This window comes from Oreochromis niloticus, linkage group LG11 (genome assembly GCF_001858045.2).
Source record: "Oreochromis niloticus isolate F11D_XX linkage group LG11, O_niloticus_UMD_NMBU, whole genome shotgun sequence".
NCBI classification, from domain to species: domain Eukaryota; kingdom Metazoa; phylum Chordata; class Actinopteri; order Cichliformes; family Cichlidae; genus Oreochromis; species Oreochromis niloticus.
Window position 1 is genome coordinate 34,279,489 of NC_031976.2, and position 16,468 is coordinate 34,295,956.

The following is a 16,468-nucleotide window of genomic DNA, read 5'->3' on the forward strand; positions in this document are numbered from 1 at the left end:
GCTCAGACATGGCAGCTGCCTGTGAGAAGCCCCTCAGAGCCTACAGTTATGAACATTTAGCCAAATAAAAGTCGAGTTAACTGATTTGACTGCTGCGGAGTTTCGCTGCCAGAGGCACGATGGAGTAAACAGTTGGCAGCGGGGACATTTGGGAGCTGGTCTGGATGGAAGCGACGGGTTTACGAGACGTTTTCAAATGTATAACGCTATGTAAGCAAACACGAACGGCAGAAATGTGTCGTTTTAAAGGTTTCAGCCTGCATGAAGGGTTAAGAGCTTAGCCAGACATACCGCGTTAGGAACAGCTTCTCGATCTGCTTTTTCCCGTAACTCTCAGGCCCAGCAACGCCTACTTCTACGTAAGCTAAAACATCTGGATTTGGCCACATGGGTTTGTTGTGGACAGTAAACAGCTGCACTGACGGGGTTTCAGGCTGCTTTTAGTGATGTCTTAAGAGGGGAAAGAAAGATAGCTGGAGAAAATGCGATTTTAAAATCAATCGTAAAATACAATAATAATTCTTTTCTTTTTCATGTTTTAGCCATTGCAGCAATGGAGGATATTGGTCTCCTTCCCAAACCCACCCACGAAACCCCAGTCCACAGACCCACAGTCCCTGACACTTTTGGGCAGCATCACATCCCCCCAGGTGGGTATATGAGCTCATGCAATGTTTAATGAAATGTGAAAAATATCAGGTATTCACCTGACCTAACAAGCAGAGGCAGACTTAAACAATAATTCACAAAATGTAACATAATCCCAGGCCACTCTGGTCACTGCTTGAATATTTCACACTTTTAAATGATTCTTTTTGTTCATAAGGGTCAGTGTCAGTGTCTGTTTGATTACGGATGATTAGTAGCTTCTGAGTATCTGGGGTTTCAGTTCTTTGTTTTGTTTTTTCTGTGTTTTGTTAATATTCTTTTTTTAGAGTTATTTCTGTATACTCTTGTGTTTTTAGCCTTTATTGATTCATCCCTCCAGCTCCCTGTTCCTTGTCTTTGTAGCCCTTGTGTTTATAATGTAGATGTATAAATGTCCTATTTTTTGTAACTTGTCTTGTGTATTCTGGACAGTTTATCACCTGGAAAATCAACATTAAAGCTCATTTTGAGTTCAATTTTGGGTCTATAAATGACTCAATAAACCACAGAGCCATTGATACAGGCAAACATGGAGTATATTTAAAAACAAAACAAAGCTTCATACAAACAGACATATTTACTGAACATGAATGTGAGCTACAACAATGTAAAATAGGCTGTTGATGTGTGCACAATTACATGTGGAGACTATGGGGAGAGTTACTGCTGACAGAATTCTGGACAGTCAGCTCATTGCTGCTTGTTACAATGTATGTTTCTCTACACAGACCACCTGCATGTCGGTGATGCAAGCAGGAACTCTGACGTGGACAAAGATGGAGTGGTTAAAAAATGGTCCCACTCAATGACAATAGGTGAGCAGCAGATGATCTCCCAATTTCCTGTACATCACCAAGCACCTGTGGGTGCTGACACTCGTAAGTACAAATAAGAGTTAATGTACATCCAGCTTTACTTGGATGTACAAGTGTGCATGCAAGTATTTGCCTGTGCTGCTGTTTGTGTGCCTATTGGTGCATCTCTAGTTTTAATGATTACCATCCATGTAAATGACATGGATGTTTAGGCTGGTAGTAATAAATAAAAATGTCCTTGTGTGATAGTGATACATGATGCCTGGTATTTGTGAATTGAACTGTAACAAAAAATAAACTAAATTCAAACTTGTGCATCCAGTTCTTGTTTTTTAAAGTCATAAAGATGTATTCAGTACAATTATTTTACCCCTGGAAAAACAACAGTTTGAAGAAGTCATTAAAAATTACGGAATTAAATAGAAGTATATTATGGATTTGTAATGTATGGTGGGGGACAACTGGTATATACATGGACATGAAAATAATTTTTGTTAACAAATATTTCTGTCACACAAGGACATCTTCATTTATTCATAAAGTTATTATTTATAAAAAGTTATTTTTGTGAACATTCAATTGAAATGCTTGAGTGCTATCAGAATAATAATAAGACCATTAAATATCTCCAATATTTTTTAGAAAAGATTTTGAGGGTTTAATTCCGAGATAAGATATTTTATACATTTTTTAGTGTTACTAAATGTCCTTATACATGTTCAAGTGCATTTTTGTTATTTTTCTGCAGAAATTAAATAAAAAGCTGTAAAATGCTGATATTTAAACACTGCTGAAATATTTTTTGGAAGTCTGAAAAATCCCAGACCTCCAGTGCTAGCGATGAAAAATAACAACAAAGATGTTTTTCTGTTTTCTGTTTTTTTGATCTGTTTGTACAGCACATCTTAATTTGGATAAAGTAGGCGCTGTCAGAAAAATAACCAAAGCCAAAGTTGCAGATCCATTAAAGTGGAAGCAAAACAAGCAGAAACAGCTGAGGATGGAGGGAAAATTATATGTAAGCAAACGCAAGAAAGATGGTGAGATTGTAACCAAACACCCAAGAGCCATAGGACCAAGATGCACTTCGGATGCATGCAAAAAAACGACAAATCGGCTATGTGGTGAAATTACTGAAGAAACAAGGAAGAAGGTGTTCAATGAATTTTGGCAGCACATGAACTGGGCTCAGAGAAAGCTCTATGTAGCAGGACAAGTCGACCGTGACCCTGTGGAAAGATCTCGGGCTGCGGGGTTGCCTTCAAGGAGATCGGTGTCACTTCGTTATCATTTGATGGTGGATGGCAAACGGACACAAGTATGTAAGAACATGTTCCTGTCCACGCTTGGGATTGGAGAGTGGTCTGTGCTCAACTGGGCACATAGAACAGCAACAGAAAAGACTGAATCAAACAAAAGCAAGTCAGAAAAAAAGCCAGTTGTGACTGGCCCTCCTGTAGACAGCAACACTGCATTAGTTACTCAAGGTGAGTGTTTTTTCTTTCACTGTTTATCAGTTACTTTATAAACTCATAGACCTGATTTACACAATTTTTGGCAGAAGCAATGAGGTATATCTCAATAATGATACGTGCATGTTAATAAGGTTCCCATGTTTTTACAGAACACATGAATGCAACTGACAAAGACAAAAACAGGCCACCAGAAACAGAGGGGGCAATCCGAAAGAAATCCAGAGTTGCTAAACCACTAACATGGAAACAAAATCGTCAGAAGCAACTCAGGATGGAGGGAAAACCATACACCAGCAAGAGAAAGAAAGATGGCGCCACTATTACTAAAGCTCAGAGGTCAATGGGGCCAAGATGCACATCCAGTGCCTGCAAAAGGGCATCGAACCGTTTTTGTGCTGACTTTAGTGAGGAAAAGCGGAATGAGCTGTTCACTGGTTTCTGGCAGTGTATGAACTGGACTCAGAGGAAGGTCTATGTGGCTGGGCTTGTGGACTGTGATCCGGTGGAAAGAACCCGTGCACCGTGGACTCAGTCTAGAAGATCAGTCTCAATGCGATATCATTTGATAGCAGATGGCGATAAAAAACAAGTTTGCAAAAAAATGTTCCTCTCCACTTTGGGGATTGGAGAGTGGTCAGTGCTTAACTGGGCCCAGAATGCCTCCCAGCTAGACAATTTGGAGGAGAACAGTAAAAAGCGAATGCAGAGGAAATCCCGTAAAGCTTCAGAGCATATAGTCCTGAAGGAGTTTCTAGAAAGTTTACCAAAAGTGTCATCTTACTGTGGTGGAACGTCCATCTCTAAGCTCTGTCTGGAGCCAGTCTTCTCAAACATGTCCGAGGTCTACAGGTACTACTATAGCCACTGCATAGAGCAGAAGACAGCGCCGCTTTCACGCCAGGTTTTCTGTGCTGTGTTTAAAAAAATGAATTTAAGATTGTGTGACTCCAAAAAGGACCAATCTTGTTCTTTTGGTGGAACTGGAAACTTGTTTAATGAGCTTTGGGAGGAATGCTGCTTTGAAAGAGGAGCTCCAGGGCAACAACCTGAGAGAGTCGGTGACCCGTAGACCAATGTTGGTGCTTGTTACCATGTTAATACCAACTTTGTATTATACACCGTTTGTTTGAGACTTGATGGCGGATCCTTCTTTTATATTTGCACTTCTTGAAGCAGTGTAGTTGTCTTGCTGTAGCTGAAACAATTTAAGCACTACGTTCATTTTGAGGCCTCCGATTGTTTCATGTTATTCGGAGCATCATTTGGCAAACCAAACCAAAACTGCTATTCTATCGTTTCGATATGTATGATGTAAAAGGTCAAAGTCAACTCAAGTGTCAAAGTTGATATTTTCCTTTGTGAATTAAATGTGAACAGCTACCAGAAGCACTTTACAGAATTCTTTCAAAGGCAGAGCAGTCACAGTCAAGTTGTTAGGACTCCGCAGATGTGTGTGTATGTGTGAAATCATCAAATTCAAACCAAGCTGTCTCGTCACGCCCTGCAGCTTTTTGCACAATATGAAGTAACGGCTCTCCCAGCAGCTCCCTGAGTCACAGTAAGAATTACAAACACACGCATACACACAAATACGTGCACATATGGTTATCGCCCTTCCTTTTCTTCTCCACACAGTGGCAGGAAGTTGTCCAGATATCCGCAGGGCCCTCTGAAAAAAGAGCGAGTGAACAAAGTGGGCTGGGTGGTGGAGTTGGAAGGTGTTGGTGGCAGCGGTGATGGGGATTTGGTGACTTCACTCACAGTTAACTGTTCATTGTGAGCAGCCGGGCTGCAGCTACGAAAGAGCTACAGAGTCTTTTCAGTACGTGAAATAGAGAGTCTCATCTGAGCTTTGGCACATTAGAAGCAGTTTGTAGTGGAGTAATACCACACAGCTGGACTGGAGGACGGCTTTTTGAGAAGAAGGGGCCAGCACCTGGTGACCGGGACGGCCTGAAGATGATAGCTCTGAGGACGTTTGTTCTTCTGGCACTGAGCTTGACATGTCAAGGTGAGTTACCCCCCCTCCCCATTCGAAGAGTTTTATTTTTCTTTTGAACCTACATGAAACACACCACCTGCTCAGTGAGTGACCAAACTGAACCCTGTGGCTATATGCCATGAAAACAAAGAGTGGTTTAAAATGCATTCAGTTACAGACATATTTATATTTCTTTCAATGTGTAAAATATTTAAAGGTTTACATGATTTAAAACACACTTGTGTCAAACTGTAGTTCATAGTTATTTCTTCTGTTTTGTTAAAGACAAAATGAAAAACTTTTTTTTTTTTTTAATGTCAGCAGTATATATACATATTTTTTAATCTTTCCTGGCTCATTTTTGTAAAATTACTCGTATCCAAAAGACTCCCTTTGCTGGCCGAGTGAACATGTCTAATTACAGCTCTATTGTCTATGCGTTTTTTTCTACCATGACTTTATGGTCCCGCACACACCTGCCAAACCCATTGTCCAACTCCATCACATTCTTCATTGCCAGAGTAACAACCTTCGACCTTTATCAAGTTCCCGACCCACTCCATTTCCTGTTTCTATTCGTTTCTCCTGGAAACTTCCTGTTTGTGTCAGGCTCATTTCCTGTTCCCTTTAACAGTCCGAATCAGGAGCCACCTTTTATGGCTTGACCTGCATTGTTATGAAAAGCTGCTAATGGGTCTGAAACAATGAGTGGATTGAATTTGTGTGTGAGCTGGTCTGGGGATAAAAACAGAGAAAACTGCTTGTACAGTAATTTTATTTTCTGTAGCTGTGCATAATGTCTGGTTAGATAAGCTGAAATTTAGGAGCTCAGATCTATTTTACTGTCCCAGAAAACAGAAATTGGAAAGCTGTGGAAGTTTATTTACCTGTGACATACCTCACTGCTGATAAAAGTCACCTGCAGTTTAAAATAACCATGTGTGCTCCATAATGGACAAAATATTAATTAAACAGTAGATCTACAAATACTACATCTGCAAATACTCTTTAATTTAGTGAGGAATACTATATTCACGCTGTGTGGTGTTGTGCAGTTTTTTTCTGTTGTTGTGGTTTGTTTGTTTTTTTCTGAAGTCTAATATGCATCTGTCTCCACAGCTGCATCTGGTGATCCATGGGGCCACTGCCCGGTGAACCGAAAATGTAAGGAAAAGTTTGCAGATGGGTCGTGTAACAGAGAGTGTACGGACCCCGAGTGTCTTAGAGACGGCTTTGACTGCCTGAAGGACAGGGTTCCCTGCAAGTAAAATACTTTTGTTCGTCTTTTCATCACAGCCCTCTGACTTTCAGAGCTATTACAAATATTTTTTAACTTAGTGTTGAAAGCAAAACAGATATTAACTTTGACATGTAATGTAATATAATTTTTTTTTTCAAAAAGTTTGGGTGTAGAAACAGATAGATTAACCATATATCATGAAACAAAAAGGTAATAAGATAGTGACACACAGCTTATTTATGCACTGTATTCTAATGCTACTTATAAATATTTGATCAACTAAGATATAGTTTGTGGCTCTGCTAATATCACCTGTTCTTCTTCATCTTTTCCAAATTTTATTGTGGTAATACGTTACCCTTTATTTTTATTTAAAAGAAAACATTATGGAAAAGAAACTGGGCCAAGAAATTTAAACACAATGTAATCTAAGAGTAAAACCTGTTGATTATTACTTTTATAATCATTTATGGAAGTTTAGTGTTCAGTCTTTTAAAAAAAATGAAACTATAAAAAAACACTATAATATAAACTATAATACTGAAGAGATGCAGGCAACACAAAAGTATCTATAAAAGTAGAATAAATGAAAACATTAAGTAACCTTAATACAAGTAGTCTGTTATCTGTTACTGTTCAGTTTACCTTGAGTTGAGATTATTTCTTAGATCACCTACTCTTTTTTTGTTTTTTTTTCTCCACTTCTCATCATGACTCTCAGCCCGGGCCACATTCACTACTGCCGTGATCATTTTGCCAACTCCCTCTGTGATCAGGGATGTGATAGCGCGCCCTGTGGATGGGACAGCAGCGAATGCTTCAAACACCAGAGCCCCGTGTGGGCTAAAGGCACCCTGATCCTACACACTCGAATCCCACATCAACGTGGCGTCTCCTTCAACAGCTCCGTGCTCTGGGCACTCAGCGTCCTCCTCCTGTCACCGCTTAAGCTGAGAGACTCCGTGCCCCTCGCCACCACCAGGAATTTGTTTGACTTTAATGCTCAGGAGCTTGCCAACATGCTGGCGCAGGCGTCACCAGCAGACTCAGATGGGTGGGTACTGAGACAAATGTTTCTGGCATTGTGATTAGGAGTTTCAAAAACAGTGCATGTTCTTTGTTTAACCTTTATGTAACAAGAGACATTTTGGCCTGGCAACATAAAAAGTTTAAGACAAAGCAACACAATAATAAGTCTAAAAAGAGGCAAATCAGCACCATCACAAGGAGTAAGTGGCCCTGTCAAGTCCTGTTGTAATTAAAATGTTGATATTTGGCACCAGGGTATCGATAACTGTATTATGAAAGAAAGCAATACTGGTATTTTTCCCACTCTTAGCCTTGCCATAGATATCACTCTGTTTAAATTTGTCCTGCAGATCATTCCAAGAGGGTGAAGCTGAAGACATTGAGGCTTTTTTTCCTCTTTCATCTTACCTTATCTTGTGATTTCACATAACCTTATTTGTGTAAAATAAGATTACACAGCACAAGTACAATTATTTAGGAATATCGGTGTAAAAATACAAAAATATACAAATGAGCTTAGAGCTCAGAGTAGAATTTATGAATTATCCATGTGATTTCAGTTAGAGATTAGGCTATGTGTTAGAGATGTAGAAAATTATGTAACCTTAAATTTGTTTGCATTCAAAAAATAAAGTGTTAGATCTTAGCTAAATAGGGTAAAATAGCATATCCCATTCCCCAAATAGGTGTGGTTAGTCTTTTAGGTGATTTACAGTTATACTGTTTTCTAAACACAGGCACAGTCAGTTCATTTCAGTATCAAGTCAAAAAATAAGACATGCTTGTTTTCTGCTTTAAATATTGGAGTAGTTAGTAAATCAGTTCACATGCTTGGTTTAAATATTCTCCTCCCTAAATTTTAACTCCTAAAAATATATATACAACAGAGTAAGTCTGCGTTCCCACTTCTTAGATGCAATCTTGTCACTACACTCTCTTTGTAAATGCCCAGTTTGTGCTGGCATAGTGTGTTACTAAATCTGGCCCTTAATCAGTATAGTTAAGACTTGTACATATTTAAGGCAAATAAAGTGTAACTGGGAAAGACGATTCACAGCTATGTGAAATTCCATATTCTCCATAACAGTTTTGGATCATTGTGCATTAACACAATTAAGACAAAAAAAAAGTGGGCCAAACATAAAACCTTGGGGAACTCCATTAATTACAATAAGCCAGTCATAATTGAGCTTTGTAGCTTTATTTGTTTTGAAATTATCTTTGTGTTTTGTTTTCTTTTTATAAATTTATTTTGTTGAAAGAGTGTAACTTTTTGCAAAGGTAATTTTACCCATTCGAAAATACATATAAAACAATTCTCAAAGATGACATACGTGTTTTTTCCAATTATTTCTTACTCTCTTTTTCCTAGCTCCCTCCTTTTCCTCCAAGTGGACAACAGGCCATGCTCCCGTTCACCCTCTACCTGTTTCCCTTATGCAACCGAGGCCGCAAATTTCCTACGTGCTGTAAAGGAACTAAAACCTACCTCTTTCCCCAACCTCTCAGAGCTGGATGCCGTCATCAGCATTAGAGGTGTCCGAGAGGAAATAGGAAGCAGAGAGGAGGAAAAGGAAGTTGAAGGTAGGCTCACATGTCCTGTCTCCCACACACGCACATTTCCAGCTTTGAATTTCATCCAAACAAAACACTATAAAACACCTTTGTGTTTCCAGTGTGTACATTTTGTGCAGATTTTCAGATTTGTTGATGTGTTTCATATTTCAGATATAAATAGATACAAGCAAAACGATAAAAATGAATCTTTTTCAAGTGTTTTTTTGTCTTTGTGTCTTCTTTTATTGTTTGAATTATTTCACTTAAAGAGCCGACTCCTGCGTGGCTTTGGGCCGTAGTTGCCATAGCCATTGGGCTTCTGCTGCTGCTGCCTCTTGTGGTAATCCTGGTGGTGAGGAGGGTGAGGCAGCAGCGGGCAAAGAGGAACAGTACTGACAGGGTGCAGCACCGGTCTAAAGTCACCGACAGTGACAGCAAAGCCAAGGCCTGGATACAGCATGCTACACACCAAGAACAACGGGTCAGAACCAGCAGAGAGAAGGATAAGATCAGCTTGAAGAAAAAGAAAAAGGCCAAGGAAGCAGAAAAAAAGAGAAGGAGGGAACCGCTAGGGGAGGATGCTATGCGAATGCGGTGAGTGGAGCTCATTTGAGAGGATGTTTTGTCTGCCAATCTCCGGAATGATGTCATTGCATTCAATAACAAGAGAGAGCTCATCCTGTATAATTATTACAAAGGCTGAATGTCACTTCACTTTCACCCTGGTACATTTTCCCATCTAATCCTGCCCTGAAACACAATTCCCAGTTTCTTAACGGCAGGTAACCAGTGGTTGGTGAAGAGTAAAACTAGACCATGTTGTTCTTACAGGAATTGCTGTAGGATTGCAGCAAGCAGAAGAGTAAAACAGCTAAACCTTTATAGGCGGTTAGAGTCAGGAGTTTTGAAAAGAGCTGCCAGTTAAGTTTCGGTAACTGTTTACAAGATTTAATTTTAAAAAATTGTCTGTGTGTGTCTGATATGTAAATAACAAATGTTTAAGATGTTTTTGCTAAATATAGAACAGAATTCATAGAATCAGACAACTGCTTTTTTTAATGTTATTATTTATGATATTTTGATTTTCACAATCCCCTTTGTGAATTAACAAAAACATTTCCTGTACAACAGATAAAAAGCAGATTTAGATGATTACCAAGTTTTGGTTCAAAATAGCAGGCAAAAAAAAGAAATACTTTGTTAGGTGAGGTACGGAAATATTTGATAAACAGTAAAACATACATAAAGTTAAAAAACATCATAGGCACACACACACACGCAGACACACCAGTCATTTATGTATTTATGCATGCACAAATGACAAAGTTTTACAAAGAACTTTGTTCCCTGCAGAAAACAAGTTTTGTCCATGACTGCAATGATTTCACCTTCATTAACTAATAATGGTGAACATCAATGCTTAAATGATTCCCATCTATAACTAATCATTTTAAGTAATTCAGCTGTGAATGTGTACTTTTTGCATAAGAGTGGGCTTTAGATCCATATATATTAAAATAGTATCATTCTATATTAGCTAGTTTGAAGATTTCTGCTTTTTAGTCAAGTTAAACATTGTATTTGGTGTAGAAAATTATAGAGGACATTTTTTAATATGTTTTAACTTATATATTCTCTACTTAAGTCTTGATTAACCTCAAAATATAATCAGAAGCTTAGGTGAAAAAGCATATAATCAGTAACTGTACCCATAGTTGAGATATAGTACTGGGCTTATGGTGAAAACAGGAACAGTTAATATTTCTGGACCTCAGACATCCCAGTGATGTCCACTTCACTTCTGCATCAGTACCTTTGTTTCATATCAGCCGATCTTTACGTAATATATTATTGCTGTTAACTGTGCTGAAAAATAAGAAAGTAAAACAAAGGACATGAAAACAGAATGTGCCCACGTGAAAACCACTGTGGTTTTCAATGTGTCGTATCAAAACTGTGCTTTGGTTTTCAGGCCTCTTAAGAGGGACCAGGATATAGGAAGCGACACAGACTTTACCCAGAGTTCAATGGAGGACCTCAGTGTGAGATGCTCCAGACGTCAGGATGATGCCTCCATCTGTGACCACAGGACCCAGGAGCAGAAACACTACCGTGCTGGAGCCTCTCAGCCCCGCAGAGCTATACAGTGTAAGGAAACATTAGTATTTTGTCTCAGTTGCTTGACTATCTGGCTTAGTCATCTCTATATACCACAAATGCTATTGCTGTAAAGAATCTGGCAGATATTGTAATCAAATCTATCATTTTTCAACTGTAGTCACAGACGGTCTCTGATTGACCTCAGCAGCAGAAAAGATCACTGTTATGATTCAAAGAGCAAATCTGTGTTTCCAGTTTCTCCATAATGTTTTTCATTTGATATTTTTGCATTTGATTGCTTTGGTAGTTGCTCAAAGTAAAATATTTTCAGGCATAAACTTGGGAGTTTTATGCTATTTTTGATCCAGATGATTATTAAAAATAATAATTAGTTGCACCCATAGGCAGATGTCACACATACAAAGCTGAAATTCAAACTGTATGTACTGTCAGACCCAGAATCACTCTATTTAGTATCTTGGGTATCTCACAGCTAAACTCACAGACTATTGTTGTAAAGTGAATAAAGTGATTTAATAAAGTAAAGTAAAGCAATAAAGTTTATAGTAAAGCAGGATTCATACTAACACACTTTGCATCACAAAATTGCATTTTGGGACATAAAATGTTCCATGACAACTATACATTTCCTGTTTCTATAATGTCCTTAACCCTGAAATGTTGCTTGCTTTCCCTCAGCTCCACCTAGAGGTTGGGAGAGGAACGCCATGCCTCCTCCGCTGCTCAGTCCTCCTCAGCAGGTCTGTTTCATTATGTCAATGTTTTGAGGAGCCATTATATGCCAGGAATTTAAACTGTTTTTGTCCCTGTGATTGTAGAGAGATTCTGATGGTGTATTTAGTTTCATGTTTTACTTAAAAAGATTTTTTTATGTTTTGACTTTAGAACAAGATTTTAGAAAAGAAGGTTTAAACTTTTTAAAAATAAAATTAAAAAGGGCATTATGACACAGTTTGTATTGATTATGTGTCTCATCATTGTGGTTTGGTTGCGTTGGCAGTCTGCAGAGTGGTGCGGCCCAGATGGGTCTGTGGTTCTGATCCGAGCAGTGCGTAGTGGGCTGGACAGAGTGGTCTTGGAGCTTCTGCGAGCAGGAGTGCCAGTCAACAATACGGATCATACTGGTAATGCTTCCTGGTCCCAGTTACTATCATGAAAACATGGCTCAACACCAAACCTAATGAACCTAAAATAGAATTTCAATCTAAAAGTTTATTTCTTTAATCTTTTGGCTTAAGAATAATTTAAGTTGTAACAATGAACAAAATCCAAGCTATTCCAACACACACAGACATCATGGTCAAAATGACAAATATTAAAGCTAATGCTTCTAAAATTCTTTAACTATATGTTTAGAAACAAAAACAATGGAAAGGTTAAAAGGTATCCGGTAGACAACGGTTCCTCAAAAGGTCTCTCTTTGAAATTTAATGGCGTTACATCCAATACCTTTTGTGATGTCTCTCCAAACCGGAACTGTTGACTTTCTGTTGGTTCACGTCATGGGATCACCAAAGTTTGTATATTTCAAATAAGTTAGACCACCAAATTACATTGTTTAGAGCAGTGGTTCTCAAATTTCTGCCATGCCTCACTTTAGCAGCCAAAGTTCATTCCCCACACCCCGTATTGATTTTTACTTAAATAAAGGTGCACATCATCGGCACAGTGGCATCAGCAAACTTTTGTTTGTTCAGTAAACAACAGAAACAATCCTTCACATTAGTTTCACTTCACAGTTTTTACCTGGTTGTCTATGCCACCACGCAGTGGTCCCACACCTCACAGTGTGCAGTACAGGGTGATGCCACTAGCATGAAAAAAAAGAATGTGTCTAAATGCAATATGTGTTTAGACAAGAGTGGATTGAAGTTTAAATTTAATTTATATAGCACCAGTTCAAAACAATACATGTCTTAAAGTGTTTTATTCTAAGAGAGAGACCCTCAATGATCAGACAGTCAGAACTTCTGTTTAACAGGAAGAGACCTCTGGTAGAACCTTCCTCAGATATAGTCAAACATATCTTATCTTTAGGCACTTGGCAAAGTAAAAGTTCTGATTTCTGTTACAGAAATAAACCTAATGAAATAAACCTAATGTTTTCAGCAAAAACTACCTTTTAACAGGATTAAGCCAATGAAAGAAGCAGGGCCAGTCTCGCCTGACATAGCTGGGGTGCAACAGCACACAAATAACACACAATACAAATCTTAAACACCTGCCCAGTGGTGAGCAAGCAGTTACAGACCAAAATCTCTGACCCAGAGGTAGATGGAAGAAAGGTACAGAGAGATAGACAAGACATGCAGTAGTGGTGTATCAATCCAGAGTGGCTGAAAGAGAGGAAAGTGGAGAAGAGCTGCTAGCGCAGTATGAGCAGTCTGAGCCTGTAGCAGAATAACTAAGAGAGAGGATGTCTGCCTCCTGAACCCAAACATGTACAGCTCATGAGTAAGTCATTTTTTTCTGACACCTGTACACGGAGGGGTTGAGTAACTTGTAACTTACCCCATCTCTCTCACGTCCTCTTTTTGTGTCCCTCCTGTCCTGTCCTCTGCTGTCTGTGACCTCCATCACTTCCTCTCTCTCCTTCTCCAGCTCCCCTGCTGCCCTCGTCTGACTCAGAACAAAGTTAATGTGCTCTAGTACTTAAACTCAAGTCGATGGACATATTAGCTTTGGTGTTCATGCTTCCTTTTTTTACTTTTACTTTCTTTTGGGCCTCTGTGTCTCTGTCTCCTTCTGCAGCTCTTAATCTTCCACCTTTATATCCCGTCATCTCTTTTCCAGTTTGGCTGAGGCAGGTCATCCCCTGCCTTCATCCTCCCTCTCCTCATCCTTTGGGCTCGTTGTGTAATAGTTGTTCACTGGCTGACTTACTCCCTCCCTTCTTCCCCTCTCAACCTCCCCCTCCACTCACACTGTCTCTCTCAGGGAGATCAGCCCTGCACTGGGCATGCTCAGTAAACCACCTCTCACTAGCAAGGACCCTCATTCGCTACGGTGCTGCTGTGGACCTACAAGACAATAAGGTAGGCTCTGATGGATTTTCTCTAGTGTTAAGTGAAAACTTTTAATCCTGACATTTATTTAGTGTCACTTCTGTTGTTTGTGGTTTTGAACTGCAAACAGAAGTAACATTTATGTTTGAATTTCTGAAGCATGAAGTGCTCATAAATATAAGTAATGTGTGGTATTCCTGATTATTTCTTTGTTAGGGCGAGACAGCACTCTTCCTCTCTGCCCTCCATGGCTGCTATGACACTGCCAGACTTCTTCTTCTTCATGGCGCCAATCTTGAGCTGCACGACCGGAGGGGACGCCGGCCAATTGACGTGGCCAGAGAGGGAATGCGTCACCAAGTGCTGGAACTCCTGTTGGCTCATGAGATCCAGAGAGGACCCATCCCTGTGGACACGGGAAGTGACATGATGTGGGAGGAGCGCGCTCTGATGTACTCACCGTGGGTCGGCTCACAAGGCCTGCCCGGAAGAAGTGCTTCTTTCTCTGGTATCATAGGGCATCGGGATATGACCCCACCAGTACAAAAGTAAGATTTCAGAATTATAAGGCAGATCAAAGTATAGAATTCTTTACCAGCCTTATAGCTAAATCAACAGGTTTAGCTAGCTAGATGGATGGATAGATACTCTATTGGCTCTAAAAGGGAAATTGTTGTGTTATAGCGACAGGGTAACTTATTCGAGTCAGTTTTATTCATATAACACCAAATCATAACAGCAGTCGCCTCAGAGCCCTTTATACTCTAAGGTAGAGACCCTATAATAATACAAAACACCAACAATCAAACGACCCCCTTTGAGCAAGCACTTGGCAACAGTGGGAGTAAAAAACTACCTTTTAACAAATATTCCCACATGCGCATGGTAAGGGCCTGGTAATGTGAGATAATATGTCATAAAATAAAATAGATAATGATTTTAACACATAAAAAAACAAAGAAAATAAAAAGAAATGTGAGTATCTCATATAGTTATAGTTGAACTTCATTGGGGATTCATTCGATGATACGCTGAAGTCACAAAATTAAAGTTTTTAGTAGATTTTTCATCCAAGCTATTGTTAACATAAACTGTACATAAAAAATGGCCACTGTGGGTCAGTGTGAGTGTTTTGGCTGTTGCCATCTTTGTTTTTTTGGAGTAAGAAATGACAACATGGGTGAAATGCTAAGTTATCAGCTAACACATGCTAGCTTGGTTTAGCCAGGTGCATCCGCGGACTGCATGTGTATGTATAAGTTCTTTGCACCAACAGAGACACCTATAAATTAGCACTGAGTAACATACAGATAATATACAGCTGTTTCAGTCGCCGAAACTGGAGCATTAATATTTAAATTAATATTTTATCAATATAAAAGCTTCAAATTTAATGAGTGGGACGTTATTTTACATAATTGATCAATTTGGAGAACAAAAAATGAAGATGTAGACATTCATTTGGACATAATCTTGTGTTAATGAAGACCTTATGAAGTCTTGGATGTCCATACCCAGGAAGGACTGCAAAAATACCAGTCATTTCCAGGTTTAAGGATTCATTCCTGTAGACCTCTATTAGGTTTTTTTGTTTTTATGCTGTCCAATGTTATGATCATCTTCTTGTCTCACCAGTGACTGGTCCATGGGCCGAGTGCAGTACCCTCCTCCGCAGAACTGGCGACCCCAGCTCAACCAGTCAGCAACGGCTCTCGTTCCTCCACGGGTCATGGGCCGCTCCCCTCGGCCAATCAGCACCTTACAAGAGGTAACGTCAGAAGATGAGGACCGTGACAGGCATCAGGAAGTGCCCAGAGCTGCCACGCCTCACTTCCTGTCCCCCCAGCCTGCCCCTCGGCAGCGTTCCTTCTCCTGCACCCAGCACGCACTGCAGCGCCGCTCCAGCGCTCACCAGCCAGAACCCAATTACCTTATAGTGTCAGACAGAGCACCCAATGAGCCTGTAGAGAGAGTAGTTGTTTCCCCTCCCACCGATGCTGCCACCCCACCAGAACACCAGCCAGCTGCAAATGGAGACAGTGTTATTAGAGTAGAGCAAGCAGCAGTAAGTTCAACGAACTCGGAACAGAAATCCAGAAGTGAGAGGTTAAACAACATGACTGACTCCACACAAACAGCCCTGTAGGAAAAGAAATTAAATTTAGCTTCCTTTAGAGACACCCAGTTTTAGTTTGTCATTCGGTGCAAAGCTCTAAGCTGGACTGTAATTATTTGTATCCAGTGTTTCTTTGCCCATCGTTTCTTAAGTGGATAGGTGTCAGACTAATACACAACAGCATAGAGAGATATTCTTTCCCTTATTACCTCTTTTTTAATTATTTTTTTTAAACTCAGCCTGATGTAAATAATTGTTTTCTTGTTTTGTTAAGATTGAGGGATACTGTTGTAAATGTTCTCTTATATGGCATGTTCAGATTTTGTAAATAATAAAATTGAACGTCTAAGATGAATTCTAGTCAAATATGCAACAGCTGGTATTCATTGAAGAAATATTCAAGGAAAAATAAATAAATAACACATGCATAGCTGCACAGAGATGTCAGGGATGCATGCAATAAAGTGACTTTTTGTTGACA

General features: G+C 39.5%; 2 protein-coding genes across 5 annotated transcripts; both read left to right on the forward strand.

Annotated features, from left to right (window-relative positions):
* LOC102078248 (uncharacterized) lies at nucleotides 1-4,318 on the forward strand. 4 transcript variants are annotated; one of them, XM_013268405.3, is made up of 5 exons: nucleotides 1-210; nucleotides 543-650; nucleotides 1,377-1,526; nucleotides 2,363-2,950; nucleotides 3,088-4,318. In XM_013268405.3, exons 1-5 carry the CDS (start codon nucleotides 165-167, stop codon nucleotides 4,005-4,007), a joined length of 1,812 nt encoding a protein of 603 aa, XP_013123859.1. In that variant the 5' UTR covers nucleotides 1-164; the 3' UTR covers nucleotides 4,008-4,318. The 4 variants fall into 4 exon arrangements, with proteins under 4 accessions (XP_013123859.1, XP_025767346.1, XP_013123860.1 ...); XM_025911561.1 differs by having other exon boundaries at nucleotides 1,377-1,463; XM_013268406.3 differs by having other exon boundaries at nucleotides 1-198.
* A 78-nt stretch (nucleotides 4,319-4,396) lies between these two features.
* On the forward strand, nucleotides 4,397-16,468 carry notchl (notch receptor, like). The gene is made up of 12 exons (XM_005472852.3): nucleotides 4,397-4,496; nucleotides 4,574-4,949; nucleotides 6,039-6,183; nucleotides 6,881-7,213; nucleotides 8,561-8,772; nucleotides 9,015-9,339; nucleotides 10,718-10,893; nucleotides 11,545-11,606; nucleotides 11,867-11,990; nucleotides 13,804-13,901; nucleotides 14,088-14,419; nucleotides 15,507-16,468. The coding sequence occupies exons 2-12, from the start codon at nucleotides 4,898-4,900 to the stop codon at nucleotides 16,015-16,017; spliced, it is 2,370 nt and encodes a 789-aa protein (XP_005472909.1). The 5' UTR covers nucleotides 4,397-4,496; nucleotides 4,574-4,897; the 3' UTR covers nucleotides 16,018-16,468.

Bases quoted from the DNA above. Each gene is read 5' to 3' on its own strand.
- LOC102078248 (XM_013268405.3), top strand. From the start codon at position 165: ATGGAAGCGACGGGTTTACGAGACGTTTTCAAATGTATAACGCTAT. The intron at 1,527-2,362 runs GTAAGTACAAAT...CTGTTTGTACAG, and splicing joins ACCTGTGGGTGCTGACACTC to CACATCTTAATTTGGATAAA. The intron at 2,951-3,087 runs GTGAGTGTTTTT...ATGTTTTTACAG, and splicing joins CACTGCATTAGTTACTCAAG to AACACATGAATGCAACTGAC.
- notchl (XM_005472852.3), top strand. From the start codon at position 4,898: ATGATAGCTCTGAGGACGTTTGTTCTTCTGGCACTGAGCTTGACATGT. The intron at 7,214-8,560 runs GTGGGTACTGAG...TCTTTTTCCTAG, and splicing joins TCACCAGCAGACTCAGATGG to CTCCCTCCTTTTCCTCCAAG. The intron at 11,991-13,803 runs GTAATGCTTCCT...TGTCTCTCTCAG, and splicing joins CAACAATACGGATCATACTG to GGAGATCAGCCCTGCACTGG.